At 36.8% G+C, this 25,593-nt stretch overlaps 1 protein-coding gene across 1 annotated transcript in view; it reads right to left on the minus strand.

Moving 5' to 3' along the window:
* LOC132561707 (uncharacterized) overlaps positions 1–24,385 on the minus strand; it is a 161,663-nt gene extending 137,278 nt beyond the window's left edge. The window contains exon 1 of the mRNA XM_060226406.1: positions 24,303–24,385. Coding sequence (XP_060082389.1) covers positions 24,303–24,385 — 83 coding nt within the window. The remainder of the gene's footprint in view (positions 1–24,302) is intronic.
* Between the last annotated feature and the right edge of the window lie 1,208 nt (positions 24,386–25,593).

Here is a 25,593-nt window from a genome sequence, read left to right on the forward strand (position 1 = left end):
TATTGATTATAATGCCTATCGTCAGGTGATAGTAATAGAACTATCAGTGACTGGAAAATGGTGAATGAATTATTAATGGGACAATCTAACAGTTTTAGTCTTCCTTAACTTAATGTATATATGTACAAAATAAACTACGATTTATCTTCACTCTATGTATAAAATAGATGTAACAGGTACATGTTTCTAACCATTATACAGTATTGTCACCTCTCGTTATCTACTACCTAGTCATCACTATACAACATCAAGGGGGACAGGATGTTTTAAAGGGTCATCATTGTATATCATCTCCATGTAATATTCTATGTTGTAAATCAGTTATCATATTTGTGCGTGTTCACCTGATCAATATTCTATGTTATGTTTAAACAATACATTTATCTTACATGTAGATCCAGATATTGATTTATCCTATAATGTCAAGGGTGGAAAATACATAACCATCTAGACTCAAAGTCAGGGGTGGGCTTATTACAGGACAACAAATTTTATTTTTCTAGTTAACTCTTACAAACACAATTACAGATATAGATGGGCTTCTTACAGGACAACAAAAATCTCGTGTTTTAGGTAGATAAATTGTACAGAATTATTGACACAGATGGGCTTATCACTGGACAACAAAAATCTCGTGTTTTAGGTAGATCTATTGTACAGAACTATTGACCGGATGGGCTTATCACAGGACAAAAAAACATCTCGTGTTTTAGGTAGATCTATTGTACAGAATTATTGACCCAGATGGGCTTATTACTGGACAACAAAAATCTCGTGTTTTAGGTAGATATATTGTACAGAATTATTGACACAGATGGGCTTATTACTGGACAACAAAAATCTCGTGTTTTAGGTAGATATATTGTACAGAACTATTGACCGGATGGGCTTATCACAGGACAAAAAAACATCTCGTGTTTTAGGTAGATCTATTGTACAGAATTATTGACCCAGATGGGCTTATTACTGGACAACAAAAATCTTGTGTTTTAGGTAGATATATTGTACAGAATTATTGACACAGATGGGCTTATTACTGGACAACAAAAATCTCGTGTTTTAGGTAGATATATTGTACAGAATTATTGACACGGATGGGCTTATCACAGGACAATTTAAGAACCTTCTGTTTCAGGTTCAACTGCAACCTATAGAAATATAAGTGGGTCTACTACCAGATATAGAATTATGATTATTGTATATAAAGTATGTATATGATAGAGTAATTTCAAATGAAGTAATCAGTTACAGTTTTAATAAATATGATCTCCAGATCCAATCTATCTGACGTTTTCCCATGATAACTCCTGGTATGTATTATAAGTAGGTATTGCACCACACTCATTAAAAAATGTCGCCCATTTTGGTATTTAAATGTCTATCCCATATTCTAATTGTAAGTAATTCTATGCCTAGCTCCAAGTTTCTATACCTACATAAAGTCCCAGTGTATATGTTTAAATGTCTGCAGGCTTTCCAATCAATACCTAGTAATAATCTTGACAGACAACAATTATACAAAGTCTTATATATAAAGACTTATACCATATACGGAACTTGGGTCCTATACTGATTTGACAGACAGAATTATACAAAGACTTATACCATATACAGGGCCTGGACCCTATACTGATGTGACAGACAGAATTATACAAAGACTTATACAGGACCTGGGCCCTATACTGATGTGACAGACAGAATTATACAAAGACTTATACAGGACCTGGGTCCTATACTGATGTGACACACAGAATTATACAAAGACTTATACCATATACAGGACCTGGACCCTATACTGATGTGACAGACAGAATTATACAAAGACTTATACAGGACCTGGACCCTATACTGATGTGACAGACAGAATTATACAAAGTCTTATACCATATACAGGACCTGGACCCTATACTGATGTGACAGACAGAATTATACAAAGACTTATACAGGACCTGGGCCCTATACTGATTTGAAACACAGAATTATACAAAGATTTATACAATATACAGGACCTGGGCCCTATACTAATGTGACAGACAGAATTATACAAAGACTTATACAGGACCTGGGCCCTATACTGATTTGACAGACAGAATTATATAAGATTTATACCATATACAGGACCTGGACCCTATACTGATGTGACAGACAGAATTATACAAAGACTTATACAGGACCTGGGCCCCATACTGATGTGACAGACAGACTTATACAAAGACTTATACAGGACCTGGGCCCTATACTGATTTGAAACACAGAATTATACAAAGACTTATACAATATACAGGACCTGGATCCTATACTGATGTGACAGACAGAATTATATAAGATTTATACCATATACAAGACCTTGGCCCTATACTGCTGTGACAGACAGAATTATACAAAGACTTATACAGGACCTGGGCCCTATACTGATGTGACAGACAGAATTACACAAAGACTTATACGGGACCTGGGCCCTATACTGATGTGACAGACAGAATTATGTAAGATTTATACCATATACAAGACCTTGGCCCTATACTGATGTGACAGACAGAATTATACAAAGACTTATACAGGACCTTGGCCCTATACTGATGTGACAGACAGAATTATACAAAGACTTATACCATATACAGGACTTGGGCCCTATACTGATGTCCTAAAACTTATATACTTGCAGAAGGTACAAACAGCTAACACAAAATACTACCCAAACACATGATTCAAATGAAATCTGTTCACTGAGATCACACCAACCAAAATACAACTCTATCATTTCAGAACTTTTTTTTCTGGTTGGTTATGTAAATAGAATAGAAGTTCTTATAACACAATCCTCTACTTGTTGTGTTATAAGAACTTCCATTTTACAGAGTGTTAGTGTAAGTGTTAGTCTGATAAAGGATCAGAATTGTCTGAGACCAACATTGATATTTTGATCTTGTAGGACACTGTATATATTGTGCATCCATTAACCAGGACTAATTATCAAGTTCCTAAATATAATTCCTATATATAAACTACATGTAACATTTACAGGTATAAATATATTCTTTTCTTCAAAAATATGACTACATACTTAGGTCAACAAGTTCTGCTATTAACAGTTGTACTGACAGTAAAAGGCCTATGTGTTTAACAGTTTTACTAACAGTAAAAGGTCTATGTGTTTAACAGTTTTACTAACAGTAAAAGGCCTATGTGTTTAACAGTTTTACTAACAGTAAAAGGCCTAACAGTAAAAGGCCTATGTGTTTAACAGTGTTACTAACAGTAAAAGGCCTAACAGTAAAAGGCCTAACAGTAAAAGGCCTATGTGTTTAACAGTTTTACTAACAGTAAAAGGCCTAACACTAAAAGGCCTATGTGTTTAACAGTGTTACTAACAGTAAAAGGCCTAACAGTAAAAGGCCTAACAGTAAAAGGCCTATGTGTTTAACAGTGTTACTAACAGTAAAAGGCCTAACAGTAAAAGGCCTAACAGTAAAAGGCCTAACAGTAAAAGGCCTATGTGTTTAACAGTGTTACTAACAGTAAAAGGCCTAACAGTAAAAGGCCTATGTGTTTAACAGTGTTACTAACAGTAAAAGGCCTAACAGTAAAAGGCCTATGTGTTTAACAGTGTTACTAACAGTAAAAGGCCTATGTGTTTAACAGTGTTACTAACAGTAAAAGGCCTAACAGTAAAAGGCCTAACAGTAAAAGGCCTATGTGTTTAACAGTGTTACTAACAGTAAAAGGCCTAACAGTAAAAGGCCTAGGTGTTTAACAGTGTTACTAACAGTAAAAGGCCTAACAGTAAAAGGCCTATGTGTTTAACAGTGTTACTAACAGTAAAAGGCCTAACAGTAAAAGGCCTAGGTGTTTAAGATCTGTTGATGGATTGTATAGTCATCAAATAAAATTGCTGGTTAATACATCCTGGTAGGGAAAGACAGAACTAACACAACATAAAAATCATGACAAATACCTAGTGAGATTGTGATAATTTTACATTTGAAAAATAATGAACAAAATATATTACAGAATCTAGTGAACTGTTAATCCCACATCTCTCTAGTATAACTTTATTTAGGTCACAACAATGGAGAGACAAGCTGATAAATCACTTGGTCCATATTGAAACCCATCAGAGATCTTCCTTTGAGAACCAAACACACAGGAAAAACTCACATGCTCTATGGCAAGTGACAGAATATTGCTTCAACGCCAATATTCTACATCAAAAACAGGAATAAAACACTGGTTACCTAGGTGACAGGCAAGTGAGTGCATCAACAAATGTAACCCACCATGTTGATCTGAACTCCCAATGGGAAATCTGTCCTTTATATAATCTACTTTGCTATATCATGGAATGTAGTATAGAAAATGCAGTCCTGAATAAATTCTCATACAGTGTTATCAATATATTTCACTTCTTTTGAATTAATTTTTTCTACATAAGTTCAAAATATGTTGAAATTGTGTTGAGAATGGCTTGTCTAATATCACAGTATAACCCCATTTCAAGGAGAAGTCCTAGTGTTCAGTGATATCTACTTACATTGTTGTACGTATCAATATAAGACAGCCAATATACAGATAGGTATCCACTATATATTGTAACTTATACCGGTATATCAAATTCAATCAAAGTGAAAACCTAACTACTATGGATTGTACCATTGGAAAATTACTCCAAACAAATTTTAATGTTGTTGTGGTCAAATTGGGTTCATACCTACATTCTGAGGATATTACCAGGAATGAGTTCGTTTCTCAGTAAAGCAGTATATATATATATGTATATTACTTGTGTATAACAATCACCTGTATATAAGGAAGTTAAATATCTCACTATAAAAGCTACCTGTAAATAACAAATTCCTGTATCTGAAGACCACCTGTACATACATATCTGTCTATATAGGCCAGCTGTATTTAACAAATAGCTGTCTGTTTAGGCTACCTGTGTATTATAAATACCTGTCTATATAAACCACCTGTCTATATCAAATACCTGCCTATGTAATCCAACTGTGTATTGCAAACACATGGCTATATAGGCCAACTGTATGTAACAAATACCTGTCTATAAAGTTCACCTGAATATAACAAATACCTGTCTATAAAGTCCTCCTGTATATAACAAATACCTGTCTATAAAGTCTACCTGTATATAACAAATACCTGTCTATAAAGTCCTCCTGTATATAACAAATACCTGTCTATAAAGTTCACCTGAATATAACAAATACCTGTCTATAAAGTCCTCCTGTATATAACAAATACCTGTCTATAAAGTTCACCTGAATAAAACAAATACCTGTCTATAAAGTCCTCCTGTATTTAACAAATACCTGTCTATAAAGTCTACCTGTATATAACAAATACCTGTCTATAAAGTCCATGTGTATGTAGCAAATACCTGTCTATAAAGTTCACCTGTATATAAAATATACCTGTCTATAAAGTCATCTTGTATATAACAAATACCTGTCTATAAAAGTCACCTATATCTAACAAATACCTGTCTATAAAGGCCACCTGTATATAACAAATACCTGTCTATAAAGGCCACCTGTATATAACAAATACCTGTCTATAAAGTCATCCTGTATATCACAAATACCTGTCTATAAAGTCCACAAGTATAAAATAAATACCTGTCTATAAAGTCCTCCTGTATATAACAAATACCTGTCTATAAAGTCATCCTGTATGTAACAAATTCCTGTCTATAAAGTCATCTTGTACATAACAAATACCTGTCTATAAAGTCCTCCTGTATATAACAAATACCTGTCTATAAAGTCCTCCTGTATATAACAGATACCTGTCTATAAAGTTCACCTGTATATAACAAATACCTGTCTATAAAGTCCACCTGTATATAACAGATACCTGTCTATAAAGTTCACCTGTATATAACAAATACCTGTATATAAAGTCCACCTGTATATAACAAATACCTGTCTATAAAGTCCTCCTGTATATAACAAATACCTGTCTATAAAGTCCACAAGTATAAAACAAATACCTGTCTATAAAGTCCACCTGTATATAACATATACCTGTCTATAAAGTCCTCCTGTATATAACAAATACCTGTCTATAAAGTCCTCCTGTATATAAAAAATACCTGTCTATAAAGTTCACCTGTATATAACAAATACCTGTCTATAAAGTCCACCTGTATATAACATATACCTGTATATAAAATCCTCCTGTATATAACAAATACCTGTCTATAAAGTCCACCTGATATAACATATACCTGTATATAAAGTCCTCCTGTATATAACAAATACCTGTCTATAAAGTCCACCTGTATGTAACAAATACCTGTCTATAAAGTCCATCTGTATGTAACAAATACCTGTCTATAAAGTCCACCTGTATGTAACAAATACCTGTCTATAAAGTCCACCTGTATGTAACAAATACCTGTCTATAAAGTCCACCTGTATGTAACAAATACCTGTCTATAAAGTCCTCCTGTATGTAACAAATACCTGTATATATATGCCAACAGGGTAAAATAATATACCTGTCTAATCAGACCACTTTCTACAACCACCTTGTGAAGTTTAGTCAGGTTTGACTTTCACTTGTAGAAGTTTGATCAGATTCACTACAGAACATTGATTCTAAATTAATTTTCAAAATCATTTTTATTCACTTCATTGAAAGTTTTAACAAAATCAGATTCACTGTCACCAGAAGTTTAAAAATAAATCCATACAACTGACGAGGACATGGGCCTACATATTATAAAACATCCTTGTGTTTTCACACAATTTTTAAAATCATACTATATATAACTATCTCTGTGACATTAATTTCGGCCAAATGAATGTCTACCTGATTTAAGTATAGATACATTCCAGCAAACATTGGTAATATCCATTATTTACTTTAAAAATTTAATTTCCTTTCAAATCTTTTATCTTATTTAACCTTCAATAAGTAAACCAAATACCAGTTCCTATACAATTTGTCATCAGAAATATACCAGTTGTGAAATACTAAACATCTATAAGTATAATTGTCAACAGATTTTAGCCAAGAATTGAATAAATTTAGTTTCAGAAAATTTCTTTTCATGCCTAGCCAAGCAAGTCCAACATTTAGTATTTAAAATCCTTGATATTTCAATAAAGTCAAGCCAGGAGTGGGTTGTAAAATTGGTTCTCTAAATCAAACCTTTCAAACCAGCTTGTAGAAACAAATTGAGATATTTTGGTAGAATGCCAACTGCGTCATATACTACCTGTAATATAATTTTACGACCTGCACTTATTTAAATGTGTTGTTCTTACAATTTATACAATATTTACAGTAAAGGTAGACCAATATTCCAGGTAAGGGTGTCGGATTTATCACGCCAGACCTAAGTAAATGTAGTGCATAGTTCGTTCATTATTTCACAACATGTACAGTATGTACAAGCAGCATACATTTCAAACTTCTGTCCAACCTGCCTACAGCCCACTTCTCTACAACAAATAACATACATACACAGGAAACTTGTATATTAAGGACATTTCTGTACCTGAACACTTTTCTAAACACAACACTTTAATGTTACTTTGTCCAAAAAGTACACCTCCCTACAGTAACAATATAGTGTCTAAAAAGTACACTTCGCTATCACAAAAACTTATCCAAAATTTTGTCAGCATCTATTTATAGTAACAGTGACCTTGTTCTAACTGTGAGTTGGTGTTTGTCAACATGTGATAATCAGATAAGATTAATGCATTCTATAGAGTGGTGATGATGTTTGGTACATGTACACAGTCTGTAGAGTGGTGATGATGTTTGGTACATGTACACAGTCTGTAGAGTGATGATGTTTGGGACATTTACACAGTCTGTAGAGTGGTGATGATGTTTGGGACATGTACACAGTCTGTAGAGTAGTGATGATGTTTGCAACATGTACAAAGTCTGTAGAGTGGTGATGATGTTTGGGACATGTACACAGTCTGTATGGTGATGATGTTTGGTACATGTACACAGCCTGTAGAGTGGTGATGATGTTTGGCACATGTACACAGCCTGTAGAGTGGTGATGATGTTTGGCACATGTACACAGTCTGTAGAGTGGTGATGATGTTTGGCACATGTACACAATCTGTAGAGTGGTGATGATGTTTGGCACATGTACACAGCCTGTAGAGTGGTGATGATGTTTGGGACATGTACACAGTCTGTAGAGTGGTGATGATGTTTGGCACATGTACACAGTCTGTAGAGTGGTGATGATGTTTGGGACATGTACACAGTCTGTAGAGTGGTGATGATGTTTGGGACATGTACACAGCCTGAAGAGTGGTGATGATGTTTGGGACATGTACACAGTCTGTAGAGTGGTGATGATGTTTGGGACATGTACACAGTCTGTAGAGTGGTGATGATGTTTGGCACATGTACACAGTCTGTAGAGTGGTGATGATGTTTAGAGTGGTGATGATGTTTGGGACATGTACACAGTCTGTAGAGTGGTGATGATGTTTGGGACATGTACACAGCCTGTAGAGTGGTGATGATGTTTGGTACATGTACACAGCCTGTAGAGTGGTGATGATGTTTGGGACATGTACACAGCCTGAAGAGTGATGATGATGTTTGGGACATGTACACAGTCTGTAGAGTGGTGATGATGTTTGGGACATGTACACAGTCTGTAGAGTGGTGATGATGTTTGGGACATGTACACAGCCTGTAGAGTGGTGATGATGTTTGGCACATGTACACAGCCTGTAGAGTGGTGATGATGTTTGGGACATGTACACAGTCTGTAGAGTGGTAATGATGTTTGGCACATGTACACAGCCTGTAGAGTGGTGATGATGTTTGGGACATGTACACAGTCTGTAGAGTGGTGATGATGTTTGGGACATGTACACAGTCTGTAGAGTGGTGATGATGTTTGGGACATGTACACAGTCTGTAGAGTGGTGATGATGTTTGGGACATGTACAGTCTGTAGAGTGGTGATGATGTTTGGGACATGTACACAGTCTGTAGAGTGGTGATGATATTTAGGACATGTACAGTCTGTAGAGTGGTGATGATGTTTGGGACATGTACACAGTCTGTAGAGTGGTGATGATGTTTGGGACATGTACACAGTCTGTAGAGTGGTGATGATGTTTGGGACATGTACACAGTCTGTAGAGTGGTGATGATGTTTGGGACATGTACAGTCTGTAGAGTGGTGATGATGTTTAGGACATGTACACAGTCTGTAGAGTGGTGATGATGTTTAGGACATGTACAGTCTGTAGAGTGGTGATGATGTTTGGGACATGTACACAGTCTGTAGAGTGGTGATGATGTTTGGGACATGTACACAGCCTGTAGAGTGGTGATGATGTTTGGGACATGTACAGTTTGTAGAGTGGTGATGATGTTTGGGACATTTACACAGTCTGTAGAGTGGTGATGATGTTTGGGACATGTACACAGTCTGTAGAGTGGTGATGATGTTTGGGACATGTACAGTCTGTAGAGTGGTGATGATGTTTGGGACATGTACACAGTCTGTAGAGTGGTGATGATGTTTAGGACATGTACAGTGTAGAGTGGTGATGATATTTGGGACATGTACACAGTCTGTAGAGTGGTGATGATGTTTGGGACATGTACACAGCCTGTAGAGTGGTGATGATGTTTGGGACATGTACACAGCCTGTAGAGTGGTGATGATGTTTGGGACATGTACACAGTCTGTAGAGTGGTGATGATGTTTGGGACATGTACAGTCTGTAGAGTGGTGATGATGTTTAGGACATGTACAGTCTGTAGAGTGGTGATGATGTTTGGGACATGTACACAGTCTGTAGAGTGGTGATGATGTTTGGGACATGTACACAGCCTGTAGAGTGGTGATGATGTTTGGGACATGTACACAGCCTGTAGAGTGGTGATGATGTTTGGGACATGTTTAGCATACAGAATACATGCCTACAAAGGTCATTGTTACCTGTACAAAAAAATGAAGATCCCTAATCTCCCCAAGATATTCTACCAATATATATTTTACTTTTAGATACATAGCACATTTACTTACTATTTTCCTTGAGGACACACTGCACAAACAGATGATACTGAATCGAAATACCGACCCGCCGCACAATTTGTTGCACAGTCAGTTGCACAGTTACACTGGGCTGTAAGAAAGAAGGTAATTAAAACACAAGCGTACAAATGAACAGATATACAGTGAACATGTAGATGTAATACTGAATCATTAAAAAAGCGAACTTTAAATTCATATTTAACATCAATGTTAATCACATTTAGGTATAGAAAATATAATAATTCATAGATTGCTGTAGTTGTTAAAAGAATATGGAAAGATTTCTAAACCAGCCTGACATGTCACAACAAATACCACCAGTACTGACCTTAATTCTTATTTTGTCAAAACAATCAGGTGAAATCATATCAGAACAAAATGTAAATTTTTTAATTTTCAAATTAATAAGTGTATGATATTGTGGTTTTTCTGTAGATAACTCATCCTTACAATGAGAGCATCAGCAAAATTTGATTTCTGACATAACAATGGCCTTAAAATTGACTTTATACTTGAAAACATGAAATTGTTTTTAAGATAATAGAATTCACAATTCTTAATTCTGATGAAAAAAATTAGAATTTTTATAAGGTAATCAAGTACAATGTATTACTATATACATATGTAAAGGTATATGTATAATTGTAGATGTAGATCTTAATATCTACCCTGAGAACAAAAACAATTTATTATAGTACTATTGTATAACTGTATGACCTTGACCTTTACTAAAATGAACCTGATTTGTTGTAAATGTTTAGCCTGATCCATGAAGTTATCAATGTAAGCTTATATCATTTCTTACTGTTAGATGTAGTAGATGTGCCTTCAATACCTCAAGTCTTGGAGAGTACATTTACATATCTCCTTTAGAAACATATTAAAATATTACTTTTTGAGCTACATTTTTTTATCAGACCATTCCAAATGTTCTCCTGAACTGAGGAGGTAAGATTTATCACTCCCCCTAACAGGGGAAGTAAGAATTATCACTCCCTCGAACAGGGGAGGTAAGAATTATCACTCTGCCATACAGGGGAGCAGGAATATCACTCCCCCAAACAGGGAAGTAAGAATCATCATTCCCTCGAACAGGGGAGGTAAGAATTATCACTCCCCAGAACAGGGGAGGTAAGAATTATCACTCCGCCATACAGGGGAAAAGGAATATCACTCCCCCAAACAGGGAAGTAAGAATCATCATTCCCTCGAACAGGGAAGGTAAGAATTATCACTCCCCAGAACAGGGGAGGTAAGAATCATCATTCCCTCGAACAGGGGAGGTAAGAATAATCACTCCCCCGAACAGGGGAGTTAAGAATTATCACTCCCCCGAACAGGGAAGTAAGAATTATCATTCCCTCGAACAGGGGAGGTAAGAATTATCTCTCCCCAGAACAGGGTAGTTAAGAATTATCATTCCCTCGAACAGGGGAGTTAAGAATTATCACTCCCCAGAACAGGGAAGTAAGAATTATCATTCCCTCGAACAGGGGAGGTAAGAATTATCACTCCCCAGAACAGGGTAGTTAAGAATTATCATTCCCTCGAACAGGGGAGGTAAGAATTATCACTCCCTCGAACAGGGGAGGTAAGAATTATCACTCTGCCATACAGGGGAGCAGGAATATCACTCCCCCAAACAGGGAAGTAAGAATCATCATTCCCTCGAACAGGGGAGGTAAGAATTATCACTCCCCAGAACAGGGGAGGTAAGAATTATCACTCCGCCATACAGGGGAGAAGGAATATCACTCCCCCAAACAGGGAAGTAAGAATCATCATTCCCTCGAACAGGGAAGGTAAGAATTATCACTCCCCAGAACAGGGGAGGTAAGAATCATCATTCCCTCGAACAGGGGAGGTAAGAATAATCACTCCCCCGAACAGGGGAGTTAAGAATTATCACTCCCCCGAACAGGGAAGTAAGAATTATCATTCCCTCGAACAGGGGAGGTAAGAATTATCTCTCCCTCGAACAGGAAATAAGAATTATCATTCCCTCAAACAGGGAAGTAAGAATTATCATTCTCTCGAACAGGGGAGGAAAGAATTATCACTCCCCCGAACAGGGGAGTTAAGAATTATCACTCCCCCGAACAGGGGAGGTAAGAATTATCATTCCCTCGAACAGGGGAGGTAAGAATTAGCATTCCCTCGAACAGGGGCGTTAAGAATTATCACTCCCCCGAACAGGGGAGGTAAGAATTATCACTCCCCCGAAATGGGGAGGTAGAAATTATCACTCCCCCAAACAGGGGAGGTAGGAATTATCAATCCCCCGAACAAGGAAGTAAGAATTATCATTCCCCTGAACAGGGGAGGTAAGAATTATCACTCCCCCGAACAGGGGAGTAAGAATTATCATTCCCTTGAACAGGGGAGGTAAGAATTATCACTCCCCGAACTGGAGAGGTAAGAATTATCACTCCGCCAAACAGGGGAGGTAAGAATTATCACTCTCCCGAACAGGGGAGGTAAGAATTATCATTCCCTCGAACAGGGGAGGTAAGAATTAGCATTCCCTCGAACACGGGCGTTAAGAATTATCACTCCCCCGAACAGGGGAGGTAAGAATTATCACTCCCCCGAACAGGGGAGGTAAGTTATCACTCCCCCGAACAGGGAAGTAAGAATTATCATTCCCTCGAACAGGGGAGGTAAGAGTTATCATTCCCTCGAACAGGGGAGGTAAGAATTATCACTCCCCGAACTGGAGAGGTAAGAATTATCACTCCGCCAAACAGGGGAGGTAAGAATTATCAATCAAATCTAAATAGAAAAGGATATAAAAGGTTATACCTTATCTTCCTTAAAATTAAATATTGAAGAATTTTTTGTAGTTTAAGAGAAAATTTAATAGATATCTATGTGTATCAATGAGGAGTTTTACAAGTCACCAGTGATAAACTTAAATTGTAAGTAATGATAAGTGCCTTCATTTGTAATTTATATATGTCCTATATACTTGTATGGTGTCAGTCAGGTACAGTCTGTAGTATTGAAATATAGGGAGGTCAGAATCCGAAATCAAATACAAACCTGATACATGTACTTCATACCAACAATTTACGGGTAATTTTACCACCAAGACCAGAAGAAGTTATCATTTAAAATACATGAGCTGACAACATTCTGAAGTGTTTACACAGTGTGGATCTACATTTATACCAAACTATAATCAAACTGGCTCATACATTAGTAGCTGATGTGAGAACATTACTACATGTATATATAGCGAGAGACAGTATTTGTACAATATACAAGTCTACACAATAACAGATAAGTGTTATGAATTAATGTAGAACTAGTTTGTCACAGTCGCCCATGTAGTCTGAGTAACACCTATCGTAAAACCATAACCGTACAGTAATCATCAATTAACATGTATCCATACATTTGTGTCAGTATATTCCAATCTTAACATACATAACATACTGTAAACAATTATACAAAACCAAAAATATTGTAATCAATATTGTATCAAAATAAACAAGAATTTGCAGTCTTTGTAGACACAACTATGTCACTAATGTTAGATAAAGCTTAGCTGTTACACTGAAATAAAACACAGAATTGTCTATCCAAATATCTTCAAAATATTCTTATACACCTGAAACAATGATTTTAAGATCTCTCCTAGAGGTCTAGAGAAATAGTAAATGTCTCTCTCCCTCGTTCACAATCCCCTCTTTTTGCTTTAAGAATTGTTAGTACTGAAGTAAATGTCCCTCAATTCTCATCTACTGAGCTAGAGAATTGATCCTCCCCATCCATAACCAGAGCTACAGAACTACCAGTACTACGGTAAATGTTCCTGATTCTTCCCTACATAATCAGGTCTAGAGAATTACCAGCATTATGGTAAACGTCCCTGATTCTCCGCTACATAATCAGGTCTAGATAATTACCAGTACTACGGTAAACATCCCTGATTCTCCGCTACATAATCAGGCCTAGAGAATTACCAGTAGTACAATAAACATCCCTGATTCTACCCTCGATAATCAGGCCTAGAGAATTATCAGTACTACAGTAAATGTCCCTGATTCTCCCCTCCATAATCAGGACTAGAGAATTACCAGTACTACAGTAAATGTCCCTGATTCTCCCCTCCATAATCAGGCCTAGAGAATTACCAGTACTATGGTAAACGTCCCTGATTCTCCCCTCCATAAACAGGCCTAAAGAATTACCAGTAGTACAGTAAGCGTCCCCGATTCTCCCCTCCATAATCAGGTCTTGAGAATTACCAGTACTACGGTAAACATCCCTGATTCTCTGCTACATAATCAGGGCTAGAGAATTACCAGTCCTACAGTAAACATCCCTGATTCTACCCTACCTAATCAGGCCTAGAGAATTACCAGTACTACAGTAAATGTCCCTGATTCTCCCCTCCATAATCAGGCCTAGAGAATTACCAGTACTATGGTAAACGTCCCTGATTCTCCCCTCCATAATAAGGTCTAGAGAATTACCAGTACTACAGTAAACATCCCTGATTCTCCCCTCCATAATCAGGCCTAGAGAATTACCAGTACTACGGTAAATGTCTCTGATTCTACCCTACCTAATCAGGCCTAGAGAATTACTACCACTACGGTAAATGTTCCTGATTCTACCCTACCTAATCAGGCCTAGAGAATTACTACCACTACGGTAAATGTTCCTGATTCTACCAAGGGAATATATGGCCAGTGCTAATGCCTCTGATGTCAGCACAAGCATTTACCAGTAACTAGTATATCTAACATCCATTGTCTGTAAACAGAATGATCAGATAACCCTACAGAGAGTTTGGCCTCATCTAGGGATTCCTCACATTTCTGACTATCAGAAGGTAATGATGTATTGACACATCAACAAAGCATATCTAGTTTTCATGTTTTGTACAATTATACCTGTTAATTAAAAAGTACATAATAAATGTAAAACATTGTACGGTCTACAGCAGTAATTGATCAGACTGTTTGTTATACGGTGTTATGGTAGTAGTACCAAAGACACATATTTTTTCATGTGTAAGTTGACTATGTTCAAATACCATCAAGTAATTAAAATTAATGACAAGCACCCTCAATCAAATTGTACATATCCCTCCGACAAATCTTACAAAGTGACTAGTATATAAACATGTACAAAATATAGCAAACTAGTGTATATTACATGTAGTAACACTGACCTTTACTGACCTTCATGTTGCTAAGGTTATCATTAATGTCAGATAGCCAATGAAACCCACAATACAGAATTAACACTCCTGATGGTAAACTTTTATCAAATATATATATGAACATGAAGATATAAATATGTTTATTTTCAACAATCCCTCAGTCATACTTGACCGTGAATAATTCTAACATGTTGGCATTGATAAATATTGGTCTATAGCTCTGGCATTGCTGAACCTTCATTTGGGCTAAACAGGCATAATAAGAGGCCAAAGGGGCTTGCATCATTCACCATCTCACCCGACTGATTCAGCTATTCTGTCATTTCAAAAAGAATTTCAGTTACACATGACATACAAATTCTGAAATAATTTCTCTTTTGGTTCCCGACCTTATAGTCAAACAGAAGTCAGATTAACCACTCAGAAAAATTGCTTCAGACCAAACCCCCACCCCCAATCCCCCGCCGTTTATACAAAATTGATTCCCTTTCACTCATGTATGCATCAGTCCAAATTGGGACAGAATCCTATCATTTCCACAGGTTCAGTACAATTTTTGTACAAAGGATGATAGTACAGTCAAAAATATGGCTGATTCCTTAACATCTGTAACAGATAGCACTATGTACATTAATGCAAGTACGATCCACACTGGTCATTTGTCTGATGAAGGTGCTGCCCGGTTAGTCAACAAAACATCACACTCTAATCTTCTACTGGTTGTGTTATAAGATGAAGGTGCTGCCCGTGTAGTCATTGTCACACTCTAATCTTCTACTGGGTGTGATATAAGATGAAGGTGACTACGTAGTCATTGTCACACTCTAATCTTCTACTGGGTGTGATATAAGATGAAGGTGACTACGTAGTCATTGGTCACACTCTAACTTTCTACTGGGTGTGATATAAGATGAAGGTGACTACGTAGTCATTGTCACACTCTAATCTTCTATTGGGTGTGATATAAGATGAAGGTGACTATAAGATGAAGGTGACTACGTAGTCATTGTCACACTCTAACTTTCTATTGGTTGTGATATAAGATGAAGGTGACTACGTAGTCATTGTCACACTCTAATCTTCTACTGGGTGTGATATAAGATGAAGGTGACTACGTAGTCATTGTCACACTCTAACTTTCTATTGGTTGTGATATAAGATGAAGGTGACTACGTAGTCATTGTCACACTCTAACTTTCTATTGGTTGTGATATAAGATGAAGGTGACTACGTAGTCATTGTCACACTCTAATCTTCTACTGGGTGTGATATTGTCACACTCTAACTTTCTACTGGGTGTGATATAAGATGAAGGTTCTATTGGTCACACTCTAATCTTCTACTGGGTGTGATATAAGATGAAGGTGACTACGTCATTGTCACACTCTAACTTTCTATTGGTTGTGATATAAGATGAAGGTGACTTAGTCATTGTCACACTCTAACTTTCTACTGGGTGTGATATAAGATGAAGGTGACTACGTAGTCATTGTCACACTCTAACTTTCTATTGGGTGTGATATAAGATGAAGGTGACAGTCATTGTCACACTCTAACTTTCTACTGGGTGTGATATAAGATGAAGGTGACTACGTAGTCATTGTCACACTCTAACTTTCTATTGGTTGTGATATAAGATGAAGGTGACTACGTAGTCATTGTCACACTCTAACTTTCTACTGGGTGTGATATAAGATGAAGGTGACTACGTAGTCATTGTCACACTCTAACTTTCTATTGGTTGTGATATAAGATGAAGGTGACTACGTAGTCATTGAAGGTCACACTCTCACACTCTTTCTACTGGGTGTGATATAAGATGAAGGTGACTACGTAGTCATTGTCACACTCTAACTTTCTACTGGGTGTGATATAAGATGAAGGTGACTACGTAGTCATTGTCACACTCTAATCTTCTATTGGGTGTGATATAAGATGAAGGTGACTACGTAGTCATTGTCACACTCTAACTTTCTATTGGTTGTGTTATCAGAATTTTATTCTATAGCAATAGCGAATTATTGTACATCAAAATAAACTATATGGTGAGGATTTTAGCGGGCATGGCCTTATTGCCAAATAAATATGACAACATTTAATTATTCATTTCACTAATTTACAGAAAAAAGGAGTAAAATTGTCCTCTGTACACATGTGATGAGACAAATAAGTCACTTATACACACGAGACTGCACAAATTAGTCAGTCACTTGTGTGTCTTTTGTCACTGTTCTCAAATTATCTAATATACAATATATGAAAATTATAAAATTTATTTCATTGTAGGACTTGTGGGCCTCCCCTTCTAAATTTTTATTCCACTTTCGATCACTTTAGATTTTCCTCAGTCGCTGTCTAGACTTAAAATTTAGGTCTAATCATCATCATCTAAGGACGAAACAGCTGTATGATGCAGTTTAATCGATTGTTTGACTCTAAGGTTTAATTTGTATTAAAAGGTGCTATTCACTAACGAGCGTGGTGTACAATCTTAGTTATCCACACATGGCAAGACAAATAACTCCTTACGGAATTAGAAACAAAACTTAAAAATCAACTGCGCTTCAACAGACCCTAGCAAAATCTTAACAGTTTACGGACTATAGCAAGTCTAACCCGATATACAAAATGTTAAATGCATATATATTAGTAAATTCAAAACACGTTTACCTGTATGATAATCAACTTACCTGAAACTAGGGAGTGATGTGACCAGCACATCACCACCAATGTTAAACATAATTTCACAAACGTGGTCATCGCGTTCCGTGGATATCTGTGAGCAAGTCCCGCTTGCAGCACAACACGACGACCGGGTACAAAAAATAAACAACAACAAAATCACACTACTGAACAAGAGACCAGCTCTGTTTTGGACACGATGAACTATCTATACATTTACATCCATTTTAACGTGCTTGTCACATATTGAAGTTGTAAGTGTGTCCTCAAAATATCGAAAGTTCTGTGACTCGTCTTAGTTCCTTGTGCAATGTCTTCGAGTATCGGCTAGCTCGACACAGTCAATAAACATGAATATTCATAAGTTTACCGTATTCGTACATCCGGGTAGGCAAAGTGCGCATGACAGTTCTATGTTACCTGGATACTAATAAACAAGGTTATAAAAGGTGAAATTTTACCTGTACACAGGTAAAGACTATGACAAAGATGACCGGATAAGGTATTCTGACTTTAAATTGACACAAAGGGTACATAATACGTACACAATATATACACCAACAAGATATAAAAGCGAGCGGGCACCTGTCATGTTGTTACTGAACTGGCCTGTGGTATTCGTACAGAACCAATCAAATTAATAAGTAGCAGACTAGAAAGCATTATAATTACAAATTTGATTGTGCTAACTTTTGTGACAAAGAATTTCTTTTAACTTTTTTTATAAAACACAAAATGCATGTTTAAACTATTTACACCTGGACTATCACCATTTATTTACGATATATATCATATTGTATACCGGCCTTAAATAAATGGTATTAAAAAACTGCGTAATTTCCCAACTTTTGTGCTATTTACACTTATTAGTATTGTTTCTGCATAATAAAATTTCGAAAGTATTAGAAAGAATATTTTTATGATTGATTTTCATTTATAAAAAAAACTTTGCAGTAGATCATGATTGTAATATAAAGACTCTGTATCATACGTATATTAAATAGAGAATACATGATCAGTGTTTTAAGTTATAAGCTGTATTGTTGGTGAGTGTGAAGATAGACGAAAATAGCGAGTCTCTAGCGAACCACTTTTATCTTTCTGTCCTGAGCCAAAATACAGGTTATATTTTATCACACTGACCAGAGACATATATATACATATATAACACATATATACGTGATACATACGTCTCTGCACTGATTGATCCTGCAAAACTGATAGAAAATCGGACTATTGAAACCTAAGCATTTTGTTGTTAAATCTGTGTTTAACTGACATTAACGTTACGCTTGGTGACGGCTGCCAAAACGATTGCTCTGCGTGGAAATACACGTAGTTCGAATATAACAGCGACTTCATAAATTTTCATAAATCAACTTGTTCATTAAAACATGTAAAATCACTTAGTTCACCAACTTTTTATATTCCTAAACTTGAGGCTTAAGTAAATTCAGAGTAATTCTGTCGAATTACCGCACCTGCTAAGATACAGCCGTTTTCTGTCACTGTCTAAAATATACGTGGCAGGTGTATTCCGACAATGGCGGCGCCAGTTACAGGACAGTTTAGCATATTTTACTTCATATAATTCATAGTAATCTAGAACGTCATTTAGTATATCCACAGCGGAAACTACTGAGGAATTTTATTTATTGAAAATCAATATAGATATATCCACGATACAAACTGGTGTGATCACACGAAGTGAGGCGATTTTGATCTGCGGCAGTAGGCGAAATGAGTTTTCTCCCCTTAATTAAAGAAGGCGGTAACGAATATTATGAATAATTCCGTTACATCACAAGTTTTTTTGTAAGTTTAAACATATGTTATTGCCAAAATAAATTTGAACAAGGGAATTGGGCACAAGTTATTACAACTTATTGGAGTCCTCTCCCATCATACATTTTCAAATACATGCTTAAAAAGACATAGGCTTAAACATAAATTATACATATTAAGCATTCACACACAGTCATAAATACATCATTGTGTAAGAACCTTTAAAATTTTTTGCTGGATTTAATGAAATTTTGCACATGTCTAAAGACAAAATAGTTTAGGTCCTCAGAAAGATCAATACTACTAAACAAAAGAAGCTCTAAATTCAAATCTACTTCTAATTCAGCCAGATTATGAAACAAAGTGCGTCTTTCATTTCATCACAAACCATGTTAACAACGTAAACATTTAATTGTCTAAATCAAGGAAGTATCAAATCAACTGTAATCTCTGAAGAATATATGCTTTATTTTTTTTCCTAAGACATATGATGAACACTCTAGATATTGAAGTGTGATTTGAGAGAAACGACGAAAGAAATTATCATATGAATAATTAGCGAGGGTAAGGGAAGTTTGTGAAAAACAGTTTTTAAAAGAAAAAGATATTTAGGTAAATCAATATACATTTCATAAAGTTGATATTCATTACACGTCTCTAATCAACAAAGACAATAATATATGTATCAGTTATGAATGAGTTACCTCCCTTAAAACTCACTTTTGATTTGGACAAGACGATAGACGGCGAGCCATGTCTCGACTATTCCAGAAAAAAGGGGCAAGTTTGGGTACAATTGAAACTTCTCTTTTATTTGAGAAAATTCCTTTTATTAACTGAATGATGTTTTCTGTCATTGTTCATTCTTAGATATGAACAGCAAGTCAACGCGACAGGAATTTCCCAAAAATTTGTTTCTTTAATGGGGATTTGCGGTATCGTGTCACTATATCGTAATCTAAATTCTTGTGTTTTTGTTTTGTTTTTTAACTGAGATTTGAGGTTTTGTGTCATCTTGATTTTTTATTTTTGTTTCTATTTCTGTGAATGGGCATTTGCGGTATTGTGTCACTTTTAATTCTTTTCTAATTTTTGTTTTCTATCAAATATCCATGTCTGTAAGATGCTGGTATTATGATAGGAAGAAGATCAATGTCGGACAGAAAACAAACATAAAATAAGATTATGAATTAAACAAAATCTAAAATGATGAACTTTGAGGTTGATTTTAAAAAAATGTTCTGTTCTGAAAACTTCTATTAAATTCAATTTTAATTTTGTTACGCTGTTGTGTTTCTTATTATTTGGATATATGATAAATACATTTACATCGCATTTTATTTAACATGAAACTAAGAGAGCAGCTATAAACAGACGTTACGGTAGTAACATTGTAGTGACATTATGTTGCGGTAGTGACATTAAATTACGGTAGTGACATTGTAGTGACATTATGTTGCGGTAGTGACATTATATTACGGTAGTCACATTGTGGTGACATTATGTTACGGTAGTCACATTGTAGTGACATTATGTTACGGTAGTCACATTGTAGTGACATTATGTTACGGTAATGACATTGTAGTGACATTATGTTACGGTAGTGACATTGTAGTGACATCATGTTACGGTAATGACATTGTAGTGACATTAAATTACGGTAGTGACATTGTAGTGATATTATGTTACGGTAGCGACATTATGTTAGGGTACAAAACCGTCTTTGAGAACAAGAAGAAAAGATCACATGTCAACAGAATCACAATTCAACTTAAAGTCGACTGAAGCAAGGAAGCGTGTGTGTGTGGGTGGGTGGGTGGGGGGGGGGGGGGGGGGGGGGGGCGTGTGTGGGGGGGGGGGGGGGGGGAGATATGAACAACAAGGAAGATTCAGAGACTCCTGAATAGTTACACGGAAAATAAACCAGATCGACTATTTTCCAATCAGATAATATGACAACTGCAAAACAAAAACTGCAAAATAAAGTACAGTAAATCCAAAACAATGACGTACGTGTGTAATACCGACTGATATTGTACGTCTATACTCAGAGCTATAGACACAACCGTCTAACAAGCACAGTACGGGAAATCTTGTAAACAATTATCAGAGATAAGGCCATGAACTATCTCAAAAGTAACAATCTAAATGGAAGATATTACGTAGTACAACTTTTGGATGTTCTAGAATGTATCACTTACCTACTAGACAGTGGGCAACCAGCCAATTTCGTAAATCATAACTTCCAATCACAAGTTAGGGAATCACGTGACCAAAAATCATGTCCGCATGAACATACAACACAACAACAGACAATAGTTCTTGAAACACAACAGTAGAAGACTTGAGTGTCATACAAATGATCAGTGGGGAGCGTACTAGCACTGACGTACGTAGTGTACGAGATCTACACGGTCACCTTCATCAGACAAATGACCAGTGGGGAGCGTACTAGCACTGACGTACGTACTGTACGGGATGGCAAGGAATCGACCAAGAATCTCTATTCTAATGACATTACCAACCCGAAGAAAATGTTCCGAATTACAAACTGACTACCAAGAAAAATGTAGAGGCAGTTTGTTCATGCGACTGTATCTGTATTTCACAAAGACCATGTTTTCTCTCATATCCCGCCATATTGGATAGAGTTTGCTCATGTAAGAAAGCTATGTAAGAAAATTCTATCTTACATGGGCAAACAAGTGCGCGGAGTAATCTGTGTTCAGGGGAGACAACTCTTACAGCGTCCGAAAATCCCTTGTACAAAAAATGACCGACAACTATGTACCCGATACCTTGCAGGTTTATGTCACGGGTCATGAAAACACACAGTCGATGAATAATTACAGGACACTGAATGACAGACAGAAGTACGTGATTTCCAATATGTTGTCAAACATAAAAAGCTCCGAATTAATTCCATCAAACCGAACACCATCCTCTGCCACCATTTCATCAACTTCAACAGTTACTAGGCCTACATCTGATGTCACAGTGTGCTTACCATCGTCATCACAACAAGAAAACACGGTTAACACCTACAATCCTGTATCACAGAAACAATCTGAAACTCACATCGAATCCTTGTTTGCTGGTTCTCACATTGAAAATTGCCAAATCACCGTAAATATCACCACAAATGTTCCACCACCCAAACGTCGTCGAATCATGGTGATCGAGAGCGACAGCGACTCGGCGTAGGAGATCGTGTGACGTCACGCCTTGAATTTATGAATGGAATTCCTTTGACTATGGTGACGTCATGTCAGCGTCACAGTATTTTGAAAAAATGTTAAAACAGTAAAACGATACATTGATATATTTCTTAAAATGATCAAATATGTGATTTTGATGATAAAAATATATGTTGAATTATAAAAATCCGTTCCTTGTTGATTTCTTTGAAGTATTTGACGGAACAATTTCTTTTCGCGGATGTTTACTTACACATACTATATAATCAAACAGAGATCATTTTTTTTTTATCTGCGAATAATATATTCATCGTGCAATATACCGGAAAATGGTTTGAAATTTGACAGCAAACTAAAAGTTTGCAAAATATGGGTATGATCATTAAGAATATCCAGTTCGTTTTTTTATAAAAACTTTGGATTAAAAAAATGAAAAAAATGAAGATAATGGCCGACCGACTGTCCTTTTCCCAAAATTTTGGTAAAGATAAGAGAGAGAAAAAGACTCTTTCATTATGTGTGTATGTAGGATAGGGATATTCCACCATCGGGGTTACAAAATATGGTAAAACCCTCGGCAGAGCCGCCTCGGGTTTCACTATATTTTGTGACCCTCGGGTGGAATATCCCTATCCTACATACACGCATATGAAAGAGTCTTATAATCTTTACAATATTTCTCGATGTATCGACGTTGAATTAGCCGCCCAACTCTCCGTTGTGTAGCCAGTTTCATTTTGCCGTGGAGACCAATTTCCATAAAGCTGTTTATCGCACCTTTCCTGATGTTGATTAAGATCGTGTTGTATACTGACTTTTTGGGGTGGATTATACCTAGATAGGTTGTCTCGACACTGTCCATTGACCATGGGAATACTTATTTCATATTGAGTGTGGGTGTGTTTGTGTGTGTGTGTGTCTGTGTGCGTGTGTGTGTGTGTGTGTGTGGGGTGGGGGAATGGGGGTGGGGGTGGGGGAGGGGGAGTGTGTGTGTGTGTGTGTGTGTGTGTGTGTGTGTGTGTGTGTGTGTGTGTGTGTGTGTGTGTGTGGTGTGTGTGGTGTGTGTGGGTGTGGGGGTGGGTGGTGGTGGTGGTGGTGGTGGTGGTGTGTGTGTGTGTGTGTGTGTGTGTGTGTGTGCGTGCGTGTGTGCGTGCGTGTGTGTGAGGGTGTGGGTGCGTGTGTGTGTGTTTGGCTTTAGAGAGTAGAGGTGCTGAACACTAGTTCCCCCTACTACCGCGTTCAGGTCTGGATGTCGTCAAAAAGTGGTACTGGTTGGAGATGCCTAGCGCTTCACTCTGCTTAACACTTTGCCACAGGCGATCTGAAACGACGCTCTTCCGATTGATTCGAGACGTTAAAGAAATATTCAGGTTATGAAAGATCTCCCAGATTTCATCTCGTATACCTTGGAAGAATAATCCAGAATGTAGAACACAGGCTTTGCAACATTTTTGGCTTTGGTGCAGCTGCAACCTGCATTCCAGACATCTTACATCCTCGTTAAGTGATGTAGATCTGACATTGATAGGGAGGCCTTGTTTAGTGATGTAGGTCTGACATTGATAGGGAGATCTTGTTTAGTGATGTCTGACATTGATAGGGAGGCTTTGTTTAGTGATGTAGGTCTGACATTGATAGGGAGGCATTGTTTAGTGATGTCTGACATTGACAGGGAGGTCTTGTTTAGTGATGTCTGACATTGATAGGGAGGCTTTGTTTAGTGATGTCTGACATTGATAAGGAGGCCTTGTTTAGTGATGTCTGACATTGATATGGAGGCCTTGTTTAGTGATGTCTGACATTGATAGGGAGGCCTTGTTTAGTGATGTCTGAAATTGATAGGGAGGCCTTGTTTAGTGAAGCAGGTCTGATGGATGAGGATGGAATCTATGTACACTGCGAAGTGATTTATCGAAGGTTAATACCGTTTTATTTTTTAATGTAATTCAAATAAAATTTTAAGAAAATGTTTCACAAAACATCAAGGATTGCAGAGTATAATGAACATTATCTGTATGTTTTGTAAATGACACGCTGAAAAGAGGTTGTTTCCTGATTTTGTTGACTGGAGGCCGTAGGTTCAGAAATAACAAAGGATTGAATTCTTCTGCATCAATTGCTTATCTCGATCTTTTCCTACAGCAAAACCAACATAGACAGTTTTCCAACAAGCGGTAAGATAAAGTGATGATTTCAATTCCCCTAATGTGAATTTTCAATTTCTGGATAGCTATACCCCTGCATCCACAACTTATGATTTTTACATACCACAGTTAATCCAAGGGCCTGTTCAAGAAGTCATCAACTGACAAACTCGTAACACAAGGGATCAAAGATGCAGCTTGATGAAAATGATGGGGAAGTTTTATGGTTGCCATAGTGATGTCATTGAGAAATATTCTACTTCTGTGTGCGACATGAAGCTGGACGTATTTGATGCTCGTTAGTATACCTGTTGGTTACATTGTTGTATACTTGTTTTCGTTTCAGAATGTATCATTACTTACTTGGATTGACCAAGGTCTACATGGCGGGTGTTGTCGATGAAGCAGACGACGCGTGCTCTTCCGTAACCCTAGTCTTATTCTCCTTGTACTTTTCCAGGGGTCCCCGTGTGCATCTTTCTTTTGTTTTTTTTTGCCCTATTTTTTATGGAAGTTGAGTTTAAATTATGATTATGTTGCCATGCTGGTATT

Source organism: Ylistrum balloti, unplaced genomic scaffold, assembly GCF_031769215.1.
Source record: "Ylistrum balloti isolate Yb309-2 unplaced genomic scaffold, AGI_CSIRO_Ybal_v1 Utg371268, whole genome shotgun sequence".
In the NCBI taxonomy this organism is placed as follows: domain Eukaryota; kingdom Metazoa; phylum Mollusca; class Bivalvia; order Pectinida; family Pectinidae; genus Ylistrum; species Ylistrum balloti.